At 32.5% G+C, this 21,273-nt stretch overlaps 1 protein-coding gene across 1 annotated transcript; it reads left to right on the top strand.

Annotated features, from left to right (window-relative positions):
* The first annotated feature begins 18,037 nt into the window (after nucleotides 1-18,037).
* On the top strand, nucleotides 18,038-20,423 carry LOC18435522 (beta-1,3-galactosyltransferase pvg3). Its single transcript, XM_088854490.1, has 2 exons — nucleotides 18,038-18,913; nucleotides 19,792-20,423. Exons 1-2 carry the CDS (start codon nucleotides 18,217-18,219, stop codon nucleotides 20,109-20,111), a joined length of 1,017 nt encoding a protein of 338 aa, XP_088710616.1. The 5' UTR covers nucleotides 18,038-18,216; the 3' UTR covers nucleotides 20,112-20,423.
* Nucleotides 20,424-21,273: the final 850 nt, after the last annotated feature.

Here is a 21,273-nt window from a genome sequence, read left to right as displayed (position 1 = left end):
AGGGTTTTGACCCCGTTAAATGCGTTTCCCTTTTTTTTTTCCTCAATCCCTCGCGTAATTGTGAACATATGGGTTTGGGACGAGGGAGATCAAAGGTTTCGAACCCACGAGATTTGTCCCGTAAAAATCATTAAAAAGTTTGTCCTAAAGAGCTCGGACTAACTAACCCAGCCTTTTGTTCAATTTTGTGTTCGAAAAGGTTTAACGCAATGGTTTAAAAAGTGGATCGGTGACCCGGATCAGATATTTCAAAAACTGATTTGGATCGACGAATCGGAGATCCGGATCGAAAATCGACTGAATTGATCGGATTAAAGCTTAAAAAAAATCCAAAAAAATTATTAAAATTCATTATAAATATTGTTTTTTTAGGAATCCAATAAGAAATGAAGGTACTACATTATTAATTTTCATTTTTTTCCATCAATTTGTGAATATTAAGATGCTCTTTCCCTATATAAACTTATGTTGACCATTAAATTTGGATCACATAAAAGAAAACTCATAGAATTATCATAGATAAAATATATAATTATACATGGACTATTATAAATAGTAGACTAATCAATGAAAAAATGGCCATTAAAAACTCGTTTTGGGGAAAAACCCTAATCCGCTAAAAAAATCCAAATTATTACAGCCTAACTAACTATAATCCAAAATTATTAAAACCTAACTAATTATAATATTATTTACTGACATTATAATTATTAGTTTACATTTTATAATTATTTTATTGACAAATAATAACAAATTAAAAATATTTTATAATATTATCTAATTTAAAATGTATTATTGACAACTGTAAGAAAAATAGTACATTACATGATTTATAATGTAAAAATTAATAAATAAAATAAAAGATTTGGTTATCAATGTAAAAATTAATAAAATACGTACAAATTTTGGAAATAAGACTTTAAGTTTTCAAAAATTTATTTTTTTAGGTTTCTATAATAAACTTAGTGAGAGAGATTGTTAGTAGAAAGATGAAAATTTCAAATAGAAGCAAAGGTATTAACCACCACGTCACCTCACCATATATGGTTATAACTTGATGATTAATAGAATATATTTAAATTCCCTTTTCATTTAATGATGTTTGAGAATTGTCCCACATCGAAAGATGGGTATTCCACTTTGGTATATAAATACCTATGTAATATAGATTAAAATGTTTGTGTAGAAATATTAGGGTAACTTCACACATGTCGCACGCGTGCACGGAAGGAACCGGGTTGAACCGGACAGAACCGGATTTGAACCGACGGTTCTCCTCTAGAATCGGGCGGTTCCTGGTTTTGTTTCGGAACCGGCACGGGCTGTGCCGGTTCCCAAGTCGAATCGGGCGCGTCCGATTCGACTCTCCTATTATATTATTAAATTAAGGTGCATCTCAAAAATTCTCTAGGGGAGAGTGTTTAGACATTGGAAGACCTTACTCAAGATGTGTGGATATGATTAGGCTAAGAATTATGATACTTTAAGTACCGTAATGACCATGCTAAGTATTACAGTATACGCAGTGAGCATTACAGTCGGTTCGACTCGTCGATTTTTAAAACGCTGGTTTAACGTAAGGTTACAAACTTATATTATTAAATTAAGGTGCATCTCAAAAATTCTCTAGGGGAGAGTGTTCAGACATTGGAAGACCTTACTCAAGATGTGTGGATATGATTAGGCTAAGAATTACGAAACTTTAAGTACCGTAATGACCATGCTAAGTATTACAGTATACGCAGTGAGCATTACAGTATTTAAAGTACGGTAATGCTTAGCCTGGTCATTACGGTACTTAAAGTATCGTAATACTTAGCCTAGTTATTACGGTACTTAAAGTATTATAATACGGTAGTTATTACGACTATCGTGAAATCTATTGGTAAAAAAAATATCAAAATTGAAAAAAAAGGGTGTGGATGAGGTTTATAAAAGTTGAGGGTTTTATTTTTATTTTTTTCTTAGACAAAATTTAAGGTATATTTCTGATAATTTCTCTTTAAACTAACGGTCCAAAATTATTATTTCTAATTTTAAAAATTATTTATTTGTTCATACTCATGATCTCCATGATAGAGATTAGATGTCTTAAAAATTAAGTCCAAAAATCCATATGAAAAATAGGTTTTTAAGAGGTGACTCATTACATGGACTCAAAAAAACCGTGTCCATATTATATATTAGATTATCACCGGTTGCAATGAAATATATTCTCTCTTATGCTTATACAAAGTCACATTTTGGATAAGCCAACATTATATATATATATATATATATATATATATATATATATATATATATATATATATATATATATATATATATATATATATATATATATATATATATACAACATAGAAGATCTATGCTTCCCCTACCATCCAGCAGTCCAATTTTGATCACGAGAGCCACTCACCTTTTGATCTTAGATTCAACGTCTCAAAGTATTTTATTTTTAGTTTTTTTTATACAAATTTTATAGATATGAAATTTTATAGAAAAAATTAAAAATAAAATAGTGTAGAGACATAACATTGTGATTGGGGCAATCTTAGCCCTCCATTCAGAATGGATGGTTGGATAAGGGGAAGTATACAAGTTTTATGTTATAGGGGAAGCATAAAAAGCTTGCCATATATATATATATATATATATATATATATATATATATTCCATATAGAAAAAAGATAAAGTGCACAACCTAGCTTAGAATAAGCTAAACGCACCAACGGCCCAAATTGAATCTTGGTCGATGTGACGATCACATATGTCTAGTAGTGTTTGAATTTTAATTTTTTTTCTACAAATCCAAATCACTTGAAATTTTAAGCGTGTGTTCATCATAAAATAGGTAAACATTCGAAAAATATTTTACATGAAAACAATTGACCAAAATACCCCTGTAAGGTTATAAGGGTATTTTGGTCAATTTATTTTATGAATAATTTTTTTTATATATTTTTATTAAGTGCGCCTTGATGAGAAGAATACACATCTAAAATTTCAAGCCATTTGGATTTGTAAAAAAAATTTTAAAATTCAAACACTACTGGACACTACCAACTATCTGTGATAGTCAGATCGGCCCATATTCAATCTGGGCTGTTGACGCATTTAGCTTATCTAAGCTAGGCTGCGTACCATATATTTTTTCATATATATATATATATATATATATATATATAGGGATAATCTAAACTTCACAACCCTTCAAATTACAAAGGTTAGAGATAGAGAGACTTGTGAATGGTGGATTTACTAATTCTATAATTTTTCTTTTTAAAAAAAAGCTACTTTTTGTGAGAGCAAGGGGTACTTTTATCATCTCCATAAAGGGTAAAGTTGAAATTACCTATTAAAATAATTTTTTAAATGATATTTTTGATAAATACACTCATCACAACTCTTTCTAACTGTAACCTTTGTATTTTGAGGGGTTGTTAATTCTAGACAAACATATATATATATATATATATATATATATATATATATGAAAAAGTTTAAGTTTATACAAGGATGCAAACTTATAATGTAGAAATACGGATGCACTTCAAAAATCCATCGAAAAATGTAGTTTTAATGTGGAAAAACCCTTTGATTGATCATCTTGACATCGAGATGTATGACGATGAAAATTAAAATTATTTGAAGTCTCATAAATAGTACATTTTACAACATATTATCTACACCGTCAATTTTCAAGATTTTCATATGTTTATAGATCTACTTGATTTTAACCATTTTTGAAATTTAAAATTTTATAAATAGAAATAAAAATAGATTTTGAGATAATCTTAAGAACATTTTACATTAAAATTATATACCATGTTAAAATTTGAAGGTGCACCTTACCTCTACACCTAGGGATGCATCTATATGCAAATTGCACCCATATATATACATATATAAACCTTACAATAGCTGAGTAGCTATGATGAATCGTAATATAAGTAGAATCTCAGCTGTCAGATCTTATCATGTGGTTCAAAATGCATATCACTCTATGAATTTTAATTTTTTTTCTACAAATATAATTAAGTTAAAATTTTGGGTGTATATAGCTAACACTACTGTGTACCATATAAAAATATAAAAAATTATTTTCAATAATTTAAAATGACCAAATTACCCCTATCACTTTTCAGGGGTATTTCAATTTTTTTTTTTTTTTGGGAATTATTTTTTATATATTTTAAATTGCGCGCCCTATTTTTTTAGGATACACGTCTCAAATTTTATTATGATTCGATTTTAAAAAAAATATTAAATTTTAATTATGAACCATATGATGAAGATCTAACGGTTTTCATTCCACCTATATTACTATTCAGTATAGCCGCCCAGCTATTGTTAACTTTTTCCTATATATATATGGGTGCGGTTTGTATAGAGCCTAGGCTCTAAATAATCAAATTAGAGCCTACCTTCAAATAGTGTCGAGGAAAGTGGTTTCAATACTGAAAATCTTTGTGATAGCCTTAACATGTATTTTCATCTTTAATTATAAAGTTCAAAGCTTCAAAAACAGTGTAGAACAACATATCTATGAAAACTTGAAAATATTGAAAATTGACAGCAACAAAATGCATTACAAAATGTACTATTTTCAAAACTTGAAATCCATTATTTTTCTCATGTCCATCCATCTTGATGTCAAGAAGGAATAATAAGAGATCAAATTAGAGCCTACCTCAAATTAGAGCCTAGAAGAGATTGTTTTGATGCTCAAATATTATCAAATTGATCATCTCGACATCAAGATGCATGGACATGAGGAAAAAAATGGATTTCAAGTTTTGGAAATAATGTATCTTGTAACGTAGTTTGGACTGTCAATTTTCAATATTTTCATAGATCTGCTTGATTTACTCTATTTTTTTAGCTTTCAATTTGATAACTAAATATGAAAATATAATTTAAGGCTATCACAAAACATTCCAGTATTGAAACCATATTTATTGACTATATTTGAAGGTGGGCTCTAATTTGATAGTTTAGAGCATAAGCTCTATACAAATCGTACGCGCATGCCTGCACACACACACACACACACACACACACACACACACACACACACACACACACACACACACACACACACACACACACACACACACACACACACACACACACATATATATATATATATATATATATGAAAAATATTACAAAACGCCTATAGGTGAAGTTTTACAGTACTACGACTTTATCACCGTTCAAAGTTTATCATACGGTCACAGATGTCAGATAGTATTTGAATTTTAATATTTTTTTTAATAAATCATAATGATCTGAAATTTTGTAGGTGTGTGCGCCTTAGTGAGGTGCACATGAATAAAATATTTAAAAAAATAATTTGAATGATAAAAATTATGCAAAATACCCCTACAAATTTTCAAGGGTAATTTCATCATTTTATTTTATGACTATTATTTTTTTAATAGTTTATTTTGGTGTGACTGGCTCATATGTACACACACCCCAAATTTTAAATAAATTTGATTAGTACAATAATTATAAAATATCAACTACTACCGGATAATTGTGATCGTGTGATAAACTTTGGATGATGATGAGGTGTAGGTGAAGTACTATAGAACTTCACCTATAGGCGTTTTGTAGATGCTTCATATATATATATATATATATATATATATATATATATATATATATATATATATATATATATATATATATATATATATATATATATATATATATATATATATATATATATATATATATATATATATGAGAAAAGTTTATATAGAGCCGAGGCTCTAAACCATCAAATTGGAGCTTACGATAAAAATTTCAAAAATTTGTGATAGCCTTAAAATATGGGTGCAGTTTGTATAGAGCCAAGGCTCTAAACAATAATAAAAAAAAAAGCACTTTCAAATGGTGACGAGAAATGTGGTTTCAAAATTGGAACTATTTGTAATAGCCTTAAAATATATTTTTATCTTTAATTATATAATTTAAAGTTTCAAAAATATTGTAGAGATCTTGAAAAATTGAAAATTAAGAGATCTTGCAAATTTGAGACGGGCTGTAAAAGATAACATAAAAAAGAAAGGACACAGTTTTGGTGAGCGACTCCCCAAAACAAACAACTGCATCTTCTCATATCCAACTTAGAGATGGACGTTAAAAAATGGTGCTCCCCCTTATCTCAAATGGATAGTGGAAAAACAGTTAAAAAAGAAAAAAAAGCACATGTTTTTTATTTTTAAAAATTAAAAATTCCAAGTTCTTAGTCTTCATGTAGTGAGATTAACAATCCCAAAAAATTTATTCAAAAATCATCTTACAGATGAATTTTGAAGGCGATCGCAAATCTACAAGTGAGTCGGCTGCTTTTCTAGAAGGGAAAAAACACTAGTTAGTTCTAAGCAATCAACCAATACCTATTCATTGAAGGGTGAGGTTTGTATTAGGTGTAAACCTTACCCTAAAATTCCATTATAAGATGTATTTTAGGTGTCGAAACTCTTATGATCGTCCTAAAATGTATTTTTCGCCCTTATTATGAATCAAAAGCTCAAAAAATATTGCAGATCTGACAAATCTATGAACACTTAAATATCTTAGTAATGAACCGTCTAGATAACATGTTACCAGATATACTATTCTTGATATTTTAAATTCAATTTCTGTTTCATATTCATACCTATCAAAATAGAGATGATCAATTGGAGGGTTTTTTTAATAAAGAAACAACATTTTCCAATGAATTTTGAGGTGTACCTTACCTGTACAGTGTAAGATTGACACCTTAGATAAACTTTTTTCCTTCATTGAAACACTATAAATCAACCAACCGAGTAGAAAATAAATGAATTTTAGAAAGGATAATGTAACAATCCTAAACTTTTGAAAAAAAAAAAAAAAAAAAAGAAAAAGAAAATAAACTTTTAATACATGATGATTCGTTTGAACATGATGGTCCTTAGGGACCATCTCTACTTTTCAAAGCTTTTCGTTTAAAAGCTTTGTTGCTTCTTTGCGCTTGCCACGTCCACTAAAGGACGTGGGCTTTAGTAATTTAAAGCTTAAGCTAACGCTCACACCTGTAACGTAATAAAAGAATAAAATAATATATTAGTAGAATTTAAATTCAGAGAGATGATGACTCCTACCTTAGAAAACTTATGAGATTTTTCTCTCTGGTCGAAACACAGTGAACTCCTCTCTCTAGCCGAATTTTTATCGAAAGCTCATTCTCAAGTATTTGTGGGTAAGTGACATCGTCTCCCCGAAAATTAGTCTATTTTTAATAAATAGTGATATTTCCGTCCAAGATCTTTATTTTATAAGTTTTGTGTATAAGTGACATCGTCTTCCTGAAAAATAGTATGTTTTTAATAAATAGTGATATTTCCGTCTAGGATCTTTATTTTATAAGTTTTGTGTGTAAGTGACATCGTCTTCTTGAAAAATAGTCAGTTTTTAATAAATAGTGATATTTCCGTCCAAGATCTTTATTTTATAAGTTTTGTGTGTAAGTGACATCGTCTTCCTGAAAAATAGTCTGTTTTTAATAAATAGTGATATTTCCGTCCAGGATCTTTATTTTATAAGTTTTGTGTGTAAGTGACATCGTCTTCCTGAAAAATAGTCTGTTTTTAATAAATAGTGATATTTCCGTCCAGGATCTTTATTTTATAAGTTTTGTGTGTAAGTGACATCGTCTTCCTGAAAAATAGTCTGTTTTTAATAAATAGTGATATTTCCGTCCAGGATCTTTATTTTATAAGTTTTGTGTGTAAGTGACATCGTCTCCCCGAAAATTAGTCTATTTTTAATAAATAGTGATATTTCCGTCCAAGATCTTTATTTAATAAGTTTTGTGTGTAAGTGACATCGTCGTCCCGAAAATTAGTCTATTTTTAATAAATAGTGATATTTCCGTCCAAGATCTTTATTTATAAGTTTTGTGTGTAAGTGACATCGTCTTCCTGAAAAATAGTCTGTTTTTAATAAATAGTGATATTTCCGTCCAGGATCTTTATTTTATAAGTTTTGTGTGTAATTGACCTCATTGTCTCAAAAAATAATTCATTCTTTTTAAAAATGAAATGGAATAATTATTTCTGCTTATTATCATGAATTTTAGGCGCGATAAATTTTATGCACGTGACCTCATTATCTTGAAAAATAATCTTTCTAATAAAAAATGTGATATTTTATCTATGTTAGAAATTTTGAATGCCGTAAATTAGAAAAATAAATTTATTTATTTTTATTGTCTATTGTTAGAAATAAATGTGATATTTCTGCTTTTAGTAAAATTGTGATATTTCTTTCTACTGTTTTGAATATTTAAACATTGTAAAATTCATGTGTAAATGACTGCCTTATTATTTAAAAAAATTGACATTTTTGCAATTGATTATAGTATTGTTGTGAAATGTTTATTTGTGGATTGATATCCCATAAATTGTGATAATTCCGTATTCTTGAATTTTTATAAGAGTTTTTCTATACATATTAAATTGGCAATTATGCTAGAATGCCTTTACAAACTGCTACCTTTCTAAATTTGAGCCCAAAATATTTGATTGGTTATTTTTTTAATATTATAGAGAGTGACTGTTATTAAATGGTTTAAGTGAAATTCATATTAATGATTTCAGTGATATGTTGAGTACATGATATTGCTGCTTTCGAATGTTTAAAGAGATTTAGAAATAATTTAAGTATGCAAGTGGACTCATCCGGTTCGCCGGTGAGGTATAAGTGGACCTATCTGGGACGTCGGTAGGGATTAAGTGGACTCATCCGGTACGCCGGTGAAGTATAAGTGGACCTGCAGGGATTAAGTGGACCTATCTGGGACGCCAATAGGGATTAAGTGGACTATCAGGACGCTGATGGGGTATATAGGTGACCTACTTGGGACGCCAGTAGGGTATTTTGTGAAATCCTTTGAATTATGTACTGCCGTTAAAAGTGTTATAAACATTTAAATTACTCGGATTATACTTAATTATGCATTTATTGAAAGTGAAACTGTTGATGCATTTCTGTTAATAGATCTTCTTTTTGAAAATATTGATATCTTTCAACCATGATTATTTTTAGGATTATGATGATCACTTACTGAGTAGCCAAACTCATCAAACTATGGTAAACATTTTTCAGGATAACTGTGGTTTCATTTGTGTCCTCGTCAAGATCAACTTTGGGAAGATATTGTAGTTTTCTTTAAACTTTCTTTTGTTACTTTGTAAGACTTTGTCACTGTAAATTTGTCCTATCAATAGATGTATATATGTTTTGTCTGTCACATCTCGAGGTGTCACAAATAAAAAGCTATTTTCATGCAAAAGGATGACTATCCACTGCACATGAACCCACTAACAACCAACAGGTTCCCAAAAAACATGGATATAATCAAATGATTAAAGGCCATCATACATTTTTGTTGATAAAGTGACGTACGGGTAAAGAGGATAAAGAAAGAACGATGTTTCTCGCTATAAAATGAGCCAAATAATTTCATATATAAAAGGAAAATAGTTAAAGACTGGTACAAAGCCGTAAACCATTTTGAAAAGCAATGATCTATTCGACCTCAAAATTTGTACACATGTGGATGTCATCTAAATAATTCAAAAATAAAAAATAAAAATGAACTCTCACAGAAAGGGGAAATGAATCTATTTTGTTCGATGAATGCGCATCGTCTAATTAGTGGATTGTGAATTTAGATCTTCATCTCAAATCGTTTTTCTGTTGAAATTTTTGTTATTCAAACCAAAGATGTACAAAACTTCAGCCAAAAAAAATTACTACAGCTACTTGTTTAAGCACGACTTACATTGTAGCTACAAGCCCGTTGTCTTCGTAGAAATTTATTGATAATTCATTTGTTTTAACAAAATTAGTAATCATAATGATTTATATATTGTTTGGTATTGTCACCAGCATAATATCTATGATGAACTAGTAGGCAGTTTCACATAAAACGTTTTTTCTGAAAAACTTATTTTGCTTGGTGTAACTTTATCCAGTTTCACATAAAACGTTTTTTCTGAAAAACTTATTTTACTTGGTGTAACTTTATCCGGATGCGATCATATAGGAGATAAAAGGAGCTCTCTTTATCCAAACAATAATTGAACCAAATTTTACACAATACAAGGTTGTGTACGAAATGGCTAAAAAAATTTATATTACGCATAATATATTAATTTTCGATGAGGCTGTTTATTCCTGATAGAATTAACTGTCATTCGGATAAGCCCTAAAATAATTTATGAACCTTTTACCTGTTGGATATGGTCATATCCAAAATCATCTACATTAGAAAATTCCTTATTATGTGGGATTGAGATTGATATTAATAAGTTTCCTAAAGAAATAGAAATCTAAAAAGATTAGGATTTTGGAATATATCTCTTGGTTCTTGAGATATATATAACATCTATAGGAAGTTTCATATTTGATGTAGATTCCTAACCTTCTACATATAAGATGAAAGTGCAGAGAATTTATGTGCCCTATTTGGGTCACCAAATGGGAAATCTCTCTTCCTCTAGAGAGAGAGGCAGGGGCATCTTGTGCATGAGAGAGCAAGAGCTAGGCGAAGCCTACCCTTAAAGAGCGGAGAGCTTCCTACGGAGAGAAACACGAGAGCTTCCTACAGAGAGCAGGTCTAAAAGCCGAGAGCCAAGAGCTTCCTAAGAAGAGAAACACGAGAGCGGGTCTAAAAGCCGAGAGCCGAGAGCTTCCTAAGAAGAGAAACACGAGAACTTCCTATAGAGAGCGGGTCTAAAAACCGAGAGCCGAGAGCTTCCTAAGAAGAGAAACACGAGAACTTCCTATAAAGAGCGGGTCTAAAAGGGTTTGCTCGATTGGGTTTTATCGAGGGTTAAAGAGGTAACTCTATATCACAAAATCTAGGATGTAACTTTCAATGGTATAGTGGAATTCAGTTTTAGCCCTATTGGGATGAATCACATAAATCTTTGTGTTTTTGTGGTGTGTGTTTCATGCTTTATTTTTCGTATTATGACTCGTGCTCTCTCTTATTTTGTTTCTAGTTGAATAAGTACACAATATTAGTGGAATTCTTGTTCCCACATCTAAGAAGGTTCTTAAATCCTAACATTACCTGCCCTAATTACAAGACCCAAATGAATATCACAATTAACCATTGGAAACTACTAATCTCCCACCTCCTTGCAAATCAATAATCACAACTCAAGCAAGCAAACAAATGGCATTTTTCTCTAAATTCCACCTTCATTGACTATCTCCCAAACAAGAAAACGGCTCGAATAATTGGACCCTAAACAGTTTCAAGCCAACACCTAGTTTGAGTTAATATGCCCCCATGACAAAAGCAAAAGAATTGGTTTCAAATGCACTTGGGCAGTTCCAAAAGAGCCAAAACTGCTTTTGCAAATGCACAACCGAATCAATTAAATGAAGGAATAGATACCTAGTTACTTTTGCCCTCATATATGCAGGAAGTGTTAGTACAATTCCATAGCTTCTTTGGGGTGGAAATGGAGGCCATGCTTAGAACAATGGCACGAGCCGTGTCCTATGCCAAGAAGGCCAGGCTTACAAGGTAACAAATTATGGCTTTATTGGTATATTTTTAAGTATTAATGAGTAGGAATGGAACTTAAGATGTCATGGTATAATAATGTATTTGGTTTTCTTTTACCACAATATATCTCATAAAATAAAGTGAAAATTATAAATACCCCTGAAATATACTTTATAGACATCCAATCCCTTGATACTTTTCATGTCATACTCTTAAGCCAATTATTGTTTTTCTTTACTTACTCCTAAGTAAACAAGAAAGCCATACTTACAAGGTAATAAATTATGGTTTTACTGGTATATTTTTAAGTATTAATGGGGTAGGAATGGAACTCAAGATGTCATTGTATAATAATGCATTTGGTTTTCTTTTGCCACAATATATCTCATAAAACAAAAGGAAAATTATAGATACCTCTGAAATGTATTTTGTAGACATCCAATCCCTTGATTCTTTTCATGTCACACCCTTTTGCCAATTATTGTTTTTCTTTACTTACTCCTAAGTAAAAAAAGTCATAATTTTTATAACAAAACTACCCTTTTTTGCCACATACTCTCACGTTTCCATCAACTCACGTGGCACATCGAAGCAAAAATGGGAATTGATCCAACACAAAATTTGCCCAAAAATATGGTCCGGCATATTCATAACAAAACAAGTGCCAGATCGAAAGATTATGGCCAAAAATTTGGTCTAGCAGGAACGTGTGCAAGATTGGTCATCAGAAGCTACAAGCCGGTCCGGCAAATTTTTTGTCTGACAATGGTAAAAACAATAAAAAAATACGGTCCGGAACAAAAGTGTACTGGATTGATAGTAAAGCTTTTGGAATTCAAAGCCAGAAGGCGATCCGGCACACTTTTGTGCCAGCAACAATCTAGGTTTCACCCTGCCTGAGCCTAACTTGGGATCCTATAAGGCTAGCTAGGCCTTGGCGGGCCACTGGCCCAAGCCCTGATCGGAACCCTAGAGGGCACCGCTTGGCTAGGCCGTGTTAACGGGTTGGGGCGAGCTTGATATTATATACTTTTTGAAGTTCATGAAGAACAATGGAAAAAAGAAAAGGAAATGACCCCTATTTCCGGTGGGGCTGATTGGGCTGCTGCCATTGCCACCCCAACTTTATGAAATTCAAAAACTTCAAAATTATCATTCAAAAAGCATTCTTGCTTGAAAATTGTCATGCTTGAGGACATGTTCGAGTTTGATCTGCACAATAAAATATCTCGAGCACTTTTGCAGGAACACCTACACGAACAGGTACCAAAAGGAAAGTTGCATGGAGGACCTAGTGGGAGAAGTGGGTAGAGATAGACAGAGAGAGGATTTGGACAAGGCCTACAATGAAGTATGCTGGATTCCTGATCAACGGTCCGGCATCTATTATCCCAAGGGGCAAGAGCGAATCATGGTACAAGTGCCTGTAAATGCTGCGATGATCGATGAGATTCATTGGTTTGGCGGTTAAGATGATTTCGCCAAGCCTCTCTAGAATTGATAATTCTTTAGATGGAAAAAGTTCATATAAGGTCGAGGTCCTAAACGATCAAATTAAATTGCACCTAAAAAAAAAGAAATGTTGTTTTGATACTTAAGTATCCTCAAATCAATCATCTCGACCTTAAAATGTATGGATATATGAAAAATGAATTTTAATCTTTAAAAATAGTGCAAAAATAAGGGCAGAACTGGAATTGGAGCTTACATACATAGTCTAATAGGGTGCTATAGACACAAAATCAAAGTGACGCAACAAAAGTGTGTTTGGCCCATAACCCTCATGTCTCAAGATTTAAAACATGGCTTTGATAGTTTCCTTTCTTCCCCTTACGCTTTATTTACTCGAAAAAAAAGGACAAAAAAGAAATATGGTGCTATAGACTATAGTATGTGCCTATGGATATTATAATGTATAAAATGTGGTCCATAGGGTCATGGTAACAGCATTAACATGTGGATTATCACCGTCTAAACGATTAGACATGTTGGACGGTGATGATGGCATAGGATGTAAAGATAAATTAATGCTATATGTGGTGGGACCCACTCCCTACATCTTCCAATCTAAAGATGAGAAGATAATAGCCTCATAGTCAAGTTGCTATCATGATTTATAACAATATGTAGAGAACCCAACATGTACGATGTTTGTAGATTATGACTCATCACATCGTACAGTATGGTCATAGGGTTATCACTATCCCATCAATGGGCTCTGTGGCGGTGGACTCAATCCCCATCTTCGAAATGCCAATAGATTTATTGGGATCTATTTACCAACTATCACCATTCATACCTTTAAAACCCAAAGTTGGGTTTTAGATCGCCCACCTACTATAATTTTTATCAGTTTGATCTGAATTGGTTGAATCAATAAAAATTATAAAAAATTAATAAAAAACAATATAAAGCAATTCCCAGGGGGAGATCCAGATCGCTGACCCATTGAATCAGATCCAAATCAGTGATTCCCTATCTTCCCTATCTGGATCTATGATGTGAACTTCAGTTGTTAGAGAAGTCTTTAACGTTTTCTTTTGGGGAATTCAGTTGTAGGAATGAACTTGGACATGGTGTTGCAATTAAACAATATAGTTACTGGTGTCAAAAAAAAGTTTTTGGATTGGCTTGTTTGTTTAACCTGTAGTCTATCTTCTATGCTCTCCAGTAATTTATATGTATTTCATAGAGGCCCACGTGTGATAAACAAGTGAAAAGAAAAAAAAAATCCTATGGGGATTAAATTAATTATTGGCTCATTGGCTAAAAGGATACTATTCAAAAGACAGCTTGGTTTACTATACTATTATAGCTCTCCTTTGAAATCCCTCCTTTTTTGCATAAATTTATTAGGTCAAAGACAAGATCTGACCATCCAAGGTTAAAAAAATGACTGCAAAAGAATGGACATATTATTGCCAACGGTGATACATGTGAAAAAGACTTATTTTCTTGCAAAAGTTTATATAAGGGCGAGGCCCTAAACAATCAAATTAAGGCGTACCTCAAAAATTCCCTAGAAGAGGTTGTTTTGATGCTGAGAAAATCTCAATTCAATCATCTCAACCTCAAGATGTATGAACATAAGAAAAAATAGATTTCAAGTATTGAAAATAATGTATCTTATACAAAATCTAGACTTTCAATTTTCAATATTTTCAAGTGTTTGTAGATTTCCTCAATCTACTCTATTTTGTAATCTTTAGATTATACAATTGGAAATTAAAATAAATTTTCAAGCCATTATAAAAAATTATGATACTGGAACAATGTATTTCACACTAGTCGCAGCCCTTATATAAAATGTCTCCTAGCTATGACACAATGTCCATCTTACTCAACATAGCTCGAGTTGGATTAGGATCGTTGGCTAGGCGATTTTGGTTTCAGGATCTTGAGTTGTTTACCCCAAATAGGTGGAGTAAAGCTCCGATGATGATGATTATGATTTCAGCTTTTCGTTTTATTTATTTGTTAAATGCAACAAATTTGGCTTGAGAGTCGCCTGACTCAAACATTTTGAATCAGAATTGGACACGAACGAGTCAGTGGCCCGCTTCAAATGTTTGAAACGCTTGATTGGTTCTTAGTTTGTAGTTTGTAAACTTTGTATTAATAATACAAGGGAAAACAATAAGGAAAGGATGCTACCTTATAATGTAGAACTACGGATGTCTCTCAAAAATCTATCGAAAAATGTAGTTTTAATATTGAAAAACCCTTTGATTGATCATCTCAACATCGAGTTGTGTCTATAAAAAAAAAATGATTTTAAATCTCAGAAATAGTGCATTTTACAACATATTATCTACACCGTCCATTTTCAATTAGATATAAAAATAGATTTTGAGATAATCCTAAGAACATTTTACATCAAAATTATATACCATGATAAAATTTGAAGGTGCACCTTACCTCTCTACCTATGGATGCATCCGTATTCAAATTGCACCCAAACAATAATTACTCAAAACAATAAAATTAAAAATTAGAGTGGCTATTTTCAAAACATTAGAAATAACTAATGCTATTTGTATAAGGCACTCATTTTCTAAAAGCTAAACCAATCTAATTTTCAAATGCATCCTTATGATTTATTTTATTTTTTTATCCAATCCTCATTTTTTTCATCTTTCAAGTTTTGCCCTAATTTTTATTTTTTTCTCTCCAATTCAAATTTCCTCCTATGATAGCCGTCGCTGTTATAAGACCGACATGAACTGCCTTAGAACAGTTCCATTATATCCGTCTTTGAATCTTGTCCCCGTCATTAAATCAAGGTTAAGGTTTGTATAGGGTTGGCGCCTTAAACAATCAAAGTAAGGCCCATCTTGAAATGATGTAGGAAGATGCATTTCATGTGCAGGAAATCCTTATGATGGTTTGCATATCTATTTTTATGTGTAATTATGAAATTTAATGCTTCACAAATAGTATAGATCGAGCAGATTTACCAACACTTGAATGGACTGTTCAAATAATAAATTATAAAATACATTATTTTCAAGACTTGAAATCTTTTTTTTTCATATGTATACATCTCAAAGTAGAGGTCAATTGGAGGGATTTTGGCGTCCAAGTAGCCTTTGAAGGAGTTTTTGAGGTGGGTCTTATTTCTACATTATAAAGTTGCCATCGTATATGAACTTTTTCCCTTTTTGGGTTCACATATAAACTTTTGGGAAAGTATTGGTACAAAATAGTCACGATTAATCTTGACCATTAGATGTAAAATTGGGTTGCTGCATTTACTTTATTGACCAAGTTCAAAATTCAAAGTTCAAAAGAAAATATTTTGAACTTTACGACACACCCAAACTATCAGATTTCTCATCAAATGGTTATGAGTATCTGTAACTTCTATGTAGCAAAAGTAAATGGTTTCATTGTATACAATCTCTCAAAGTTCTCCCTTTTTTTGTTTGAAATATAAACATTTTCTTAAATCAATGACACCAAAATAAGTAAAATAACCTTATATTCTCTCTTCCTTTGTTTTTTTTAATTTATTTTTTAATACAAAAGACCAACATAATGCTTCAAGGTGGCAAGCAAGCACACGCGTCTTCAAAGTGTTGATGAAATCAAAATTAATTACTCATTAGGTCATTATAAAGTGGATTCTAAAATTTTTGGATGGTCAGATCTAAGTGACCAAAAAATTAAGATTACCGTTCCAAAAAGAATTTGGTTTTAATGGTTAGCCCACCTTCAAAAATCCATCTTGATTCAAAGTTTTAGGGATTGATAATCTCGACCACGAAGAACATGAATTTGAAAAAAACTAAGTTTGAAATATAAAATTAATATTGTTAAAAAAATTATTTGGCACCATTCATTTTACATTTTTATGGAGGCTCCATATTTGTTGGAAGTTAATTTAATGGATATTTGAAGTTTTGGGGATGTAGCCCAACAACTAGGTCTTCTAATTCATCAAATACTTTCTTTTCTAATTTTAAGCCAAATTTATAAAAATGCCAATAGGAGAGGGACTTATTCAACATTTCATCGTTTTCCAAGTATTCTAACCCATGATCTTAGATGGGTATTTTAAAATTTTAAAAAGAAAGAAAAGAAGAGAGAAAACATTAAATAATTCATTGCTCAATGATATTTCCCCAAATTTCCGTAAAATAATTGCCCATGCGGTTATTATAAAGTTAATACTCAGAACTTATGATGATTAATAAGTAGACCCCAGAATTTCGTACAGAGATATGACCCAAGAGAGTAAATATACAATTTGCTCCCGCGGAGTACGCTATAGTAGCTCAAAAATTGTATAAAGGATAGTTTGACATAAATTAGAAGTACAATACTTAATTGGATGAGAAAAAAGATGCGATGAGAGATTTTCAATGCCTTGGAAAGCAACAAAATGGGGGCGGGCAAATTTTCTCTCCTCGAAACTCTCACACAATGCAAATACAAATACAAATACAAATACAAATACAAACCTCGGCTCAAAGCAAAGGTCTCACGTTCTAGCGACCACATCGCCACCACTAACGCCCCATTTCCCGGCCTCTCTCTAAATAACTCTCTTTCTCTCTCTTTTCTCTCTCTAAAATAACGCTCTTTCCCTCTCTTCTCTCTAAATAACTCTCTTTCTCTCTTTTTTTTTCTCTCTCTCTAAAATAACGCTCTTTCCCTCTCTTCTCTCTCTAAAATAACTCTCTTTCTCTTTCTTCTCTCTCTAAAATAACTCTACTCTCTTTCTCTCTCTAAAATAACTCTCTTTCTCTCTCTAAAATAACTCTCTCTAAATTAAGCTAAGGATTCAAAACAGAGACCACGACCACAAAGGCTCATGGACTCTTCAATGAACCCCCCTCTTCTCTCTCTAGTCTCCAAAACGATCATCTTCTCTCTCTCTATTAATCTTGGGAATTAAACCAAAGGCCATGAAACAAATATAAAAGCTCACAACCTCTTTAGTGAACCCCCCTCACCTCTCTCCTTAGTCAACCAAAAGATCTCTCTCTCTCTCTCATTTGATTTAGTTTTGTTTGTGATAAAAAAACAAAGGCCATGAAACAAGCATAAAAGCCCATGAACTCTTCAGTGATTTCTCTCTCTTTACTCATCCAAAACAGGTAACTCCCTCTCTCTCTCTCTCTCTCTCTCTCTCTCTCTCTAACATGAAGGAGAACCAATGGGAATGGAACTCCATCCTCAAAATCACTCTCATGGTTTCTTCCTTCCTCTTTGTTGCCTTGGCCTGCGTCTTCATCTCCATGGACCAAGTCCAGCTCCACTCTCTCATCAATGCCGGTCGCTCTGCCTTCTCCTCTATCACAAACCCTAACCCTAACTCTCTCTCTCCAACCCCAAACTCCACAAATTCCTTCTGCACTTGCCGTCCTACTGCAAATGACAGCGAAAATTTCACCGAAAAATCTGAACTCTCACCACCTGAATTCCGACTGTTGATCGGAATCCTTACCCTTCCTGGCAACTACTTTCGCCGTTATTTGCTCCGCTTAGTCTATGGTACTCAGAGCACCGGCCGGGCACAAATCGACATCAAGTTCGTCTTCTGCAACATAACCAACGAAGACGATCGTGTGATCGTAGCCCTCGAAATCATGCGACACGATGATATCATTATCCTCAATTGCACTGAAAACATGAACGATGGGAAAACATACACTTACTTCTCTAGCCTGCCTGAGATCTTACCTGAACCGTACGATTACGCAATGAAGGCCGACGATGACATATACTTCAGGCTTGACAGATTAGCAAAGTCTTTAGAGCCGCTACCTAGATTTGATATGTATTATGGGTTTGTTATTCCTTGTGAAAGCATGGACCCATTTTTCCAATATATGTCAGGTATGGTCTCTTTATTTTTGGGAAATATCACTGAGGACTTCAGAATTTATTACAAAATCATATGTGGGTTGGGTCGAAACATTACAGGTTATAGAGGGTGGGTCGAATTATTAAAATGTTTTTATTTGTTCAGGCTTCTCTACATTAAATTAGCTAGTCTTGAAAATATATTTTGAAGAAATACTCGGTGAATTGCAATTTGAAAAGTAATCCTTTGGATGTTAATAGGATCTTTTGACCCCTTGTTAATTTTTAGAAGGGGTTTTGACCTGTTAAATGCTATTTTCCCTTTTTTCTTTGTCCCTTACGTAATCGTGAACATTTATGAACATTTACGATTGGGGCGAGTTTCATACCCTTTTGAGATTTGTCCCGGAAAACTCATAAAAGTTTGTCCTGAAGAGCTGAGACAAACTAACCCAACCTTTTGTTCAATTTTATTTTTTAAATGGTTTATTTAAGGTTACAAAGTTGCATTATTAAATGAAGGTGCACCCTAAAAATCCTCTGGAGGAGAGTGTTCTGACATTGGATGACCCTACTCGAGATGTCTGGATATGAAGGAAAAAAAGAATTTCAAGTCTTAACAATAGTACAACTTGTTACGAGTTTTCTCCAAGTACATTTTCAAAACTATCAAGTGTTTATAGATATGTTGGATCTGTACAATTTTGAAAATTTGAATATCATTACTAGGAATGAAAATAAATTTTCAAGTCATTTTCAGGTTTCCAATACCGGGACTACATCTCCAAATAAATTTTAGAGGTGTACCTTACTACTACACTATAAGGAGGACACCATATGTAAACCTCACCTTTTTATTTTTCATCAGAAAGAAGCTAATCATGCTTATTTATTTATTTATTTATTTTCAGGTATGGGATTTATTTTATCATGGGACTTAGTAGAATGGGTAAGAAAATCCAGCATAGCAAGAAATCACAAGGATGGGCCTGAGGATATGGTGGTTGGAGATTGGTTAAGAGAGGGAAATAAAGCTAGGAATAGGTTTAATAACAAGCCAGCAATGTATGATTATCCAATACCTGTGCCTATTGATACTTGCTCTCATGAGTTTATTCCTGATACAATAGCGGTTCATAGGCTCAAGGACAACGATAAGTGGGTTCGGACCCTGAGGTATTTCAATGCCACAGATGGGCTCAAGCCTTCAAAGTTGTACCATTTGCCTTAGTTGCTGGTTGCTGGGGTGTGCACCCCTCTCTCTCTCTCTCTCTCTCTCTCTTTACACCCCCATTATCTAAAATATACCTGGAATTTATGAGGTCTCTCTCTCCAAGAGCCTATGCCAAGTGAGTTGCATTTGTCTGGGGAAAATTTTATAAAGAGATTTAGCAAATGATCGACTGTATATTCTTGGTATACTTTAGTTTCAATATGCCAAGGTTTTTTGCTTGCTCATATGTAAATAATTAGTAGGTATGAGAAAGAAGCCTTTTGCCAATATTGTTGCAATAATAAAATAAAAAGTTCTTCTATCGCCTAAGGTGCATGTATTTTCGATGCATTCAAATTTTTATATTTTCACACAGGAATGATCCATTTTCATCCCTTATATTTTGGGCATCGAATTGGACATAAGAAAGCATGGACCATCACCTTTCAATTATATGTCCTCTTTTATTGTATATCCAATACATTAGGGGTGGGGAGAGAGAAAGAGAGAAATATAGAAGAGAGAGAAGGCATCAAAGAATGATCGAAAGGTTTATATGAGGTATCAATCTTACACTGTAGAAGTACGGTGCACGTCAAAAATCCGCTCGAAAAGGATATTCTGACCTTGAGATAAATAGTCATATGGATTTATATTCAAGTCTCAGAAATAGTACATCTTATAATATATTATCCGGACCATCTAGTTTTAAGATTTTTTCAAATGTTTATATGGATTTTCTTGATATGTACCCTTTTTAAGCTTAAATTTCATAAATAGGATTGAAAATAGATATTCAGGACCCGCAATAATTTGTCTCTAAAATCACATCTTCTACAAAGTTTGGAGGTGCATGAACTTTAATTGTTGAAGGATGACACCTTATATAAAGAATAATAGACTATGGGCTTTGTAAACCCCATCCCAAATCAACACATCCCCTATGGACCAAATGACTTGACAGTGCTTTATTAGCTTCTTTCCATCTTCTTAAACGTGGAGCTTTGAATTTCTTAAGGTTTGGGAAAATTTTGATCTTTCCCTCTGCATAAGAATCCTATTGGGCCTCTTCTCTCTAGCACACCCCCCTAATGTTATCATGTGATATTGACACATAAATAAAATGAGAGAATAGAAAGAGCAATTTTAAAGAAATCCTCCCATTGACTTAAATTTATAT

This window comes from Amborella trichopoda, chromosome 12 (assembly GCF_054954075.1).
Source record: "Amborella trichopoda isolate Santa Cruz 75 chromosome 12, AtrichopodaSantaCruz75HAP2 v2.0, whole genome shotgun sequence".
Lineage (NCBI taxonomy): Eukaryota > Viridiplantae > Streptophyta > Magnoliopsida > Amborellales > Amborellaceae > Amborella > Amborella trichopoda.
Note: the sequence above shows the minus strand (reverse complement) of the source record. Positions and strands in the feature narration are given on the sequence as shown.

Excerpts from the sequence above, each read along its gene's own strand:
- LOC18435522 (XM_088854490.1), top strand. The coding sequence starts at position 18,217 with ATGAAGGAGAACCAATGGGAATGGAACTCCATCCTCAAAATCACTCTC. Across the intron at positions 18,914-19,791 it reads ATTTTTCCAATATATGTCAG|GTATGGGATTTATTTTATCA; the intron begins GTATGGTCTCTT and ends ATTTATTTTCAG.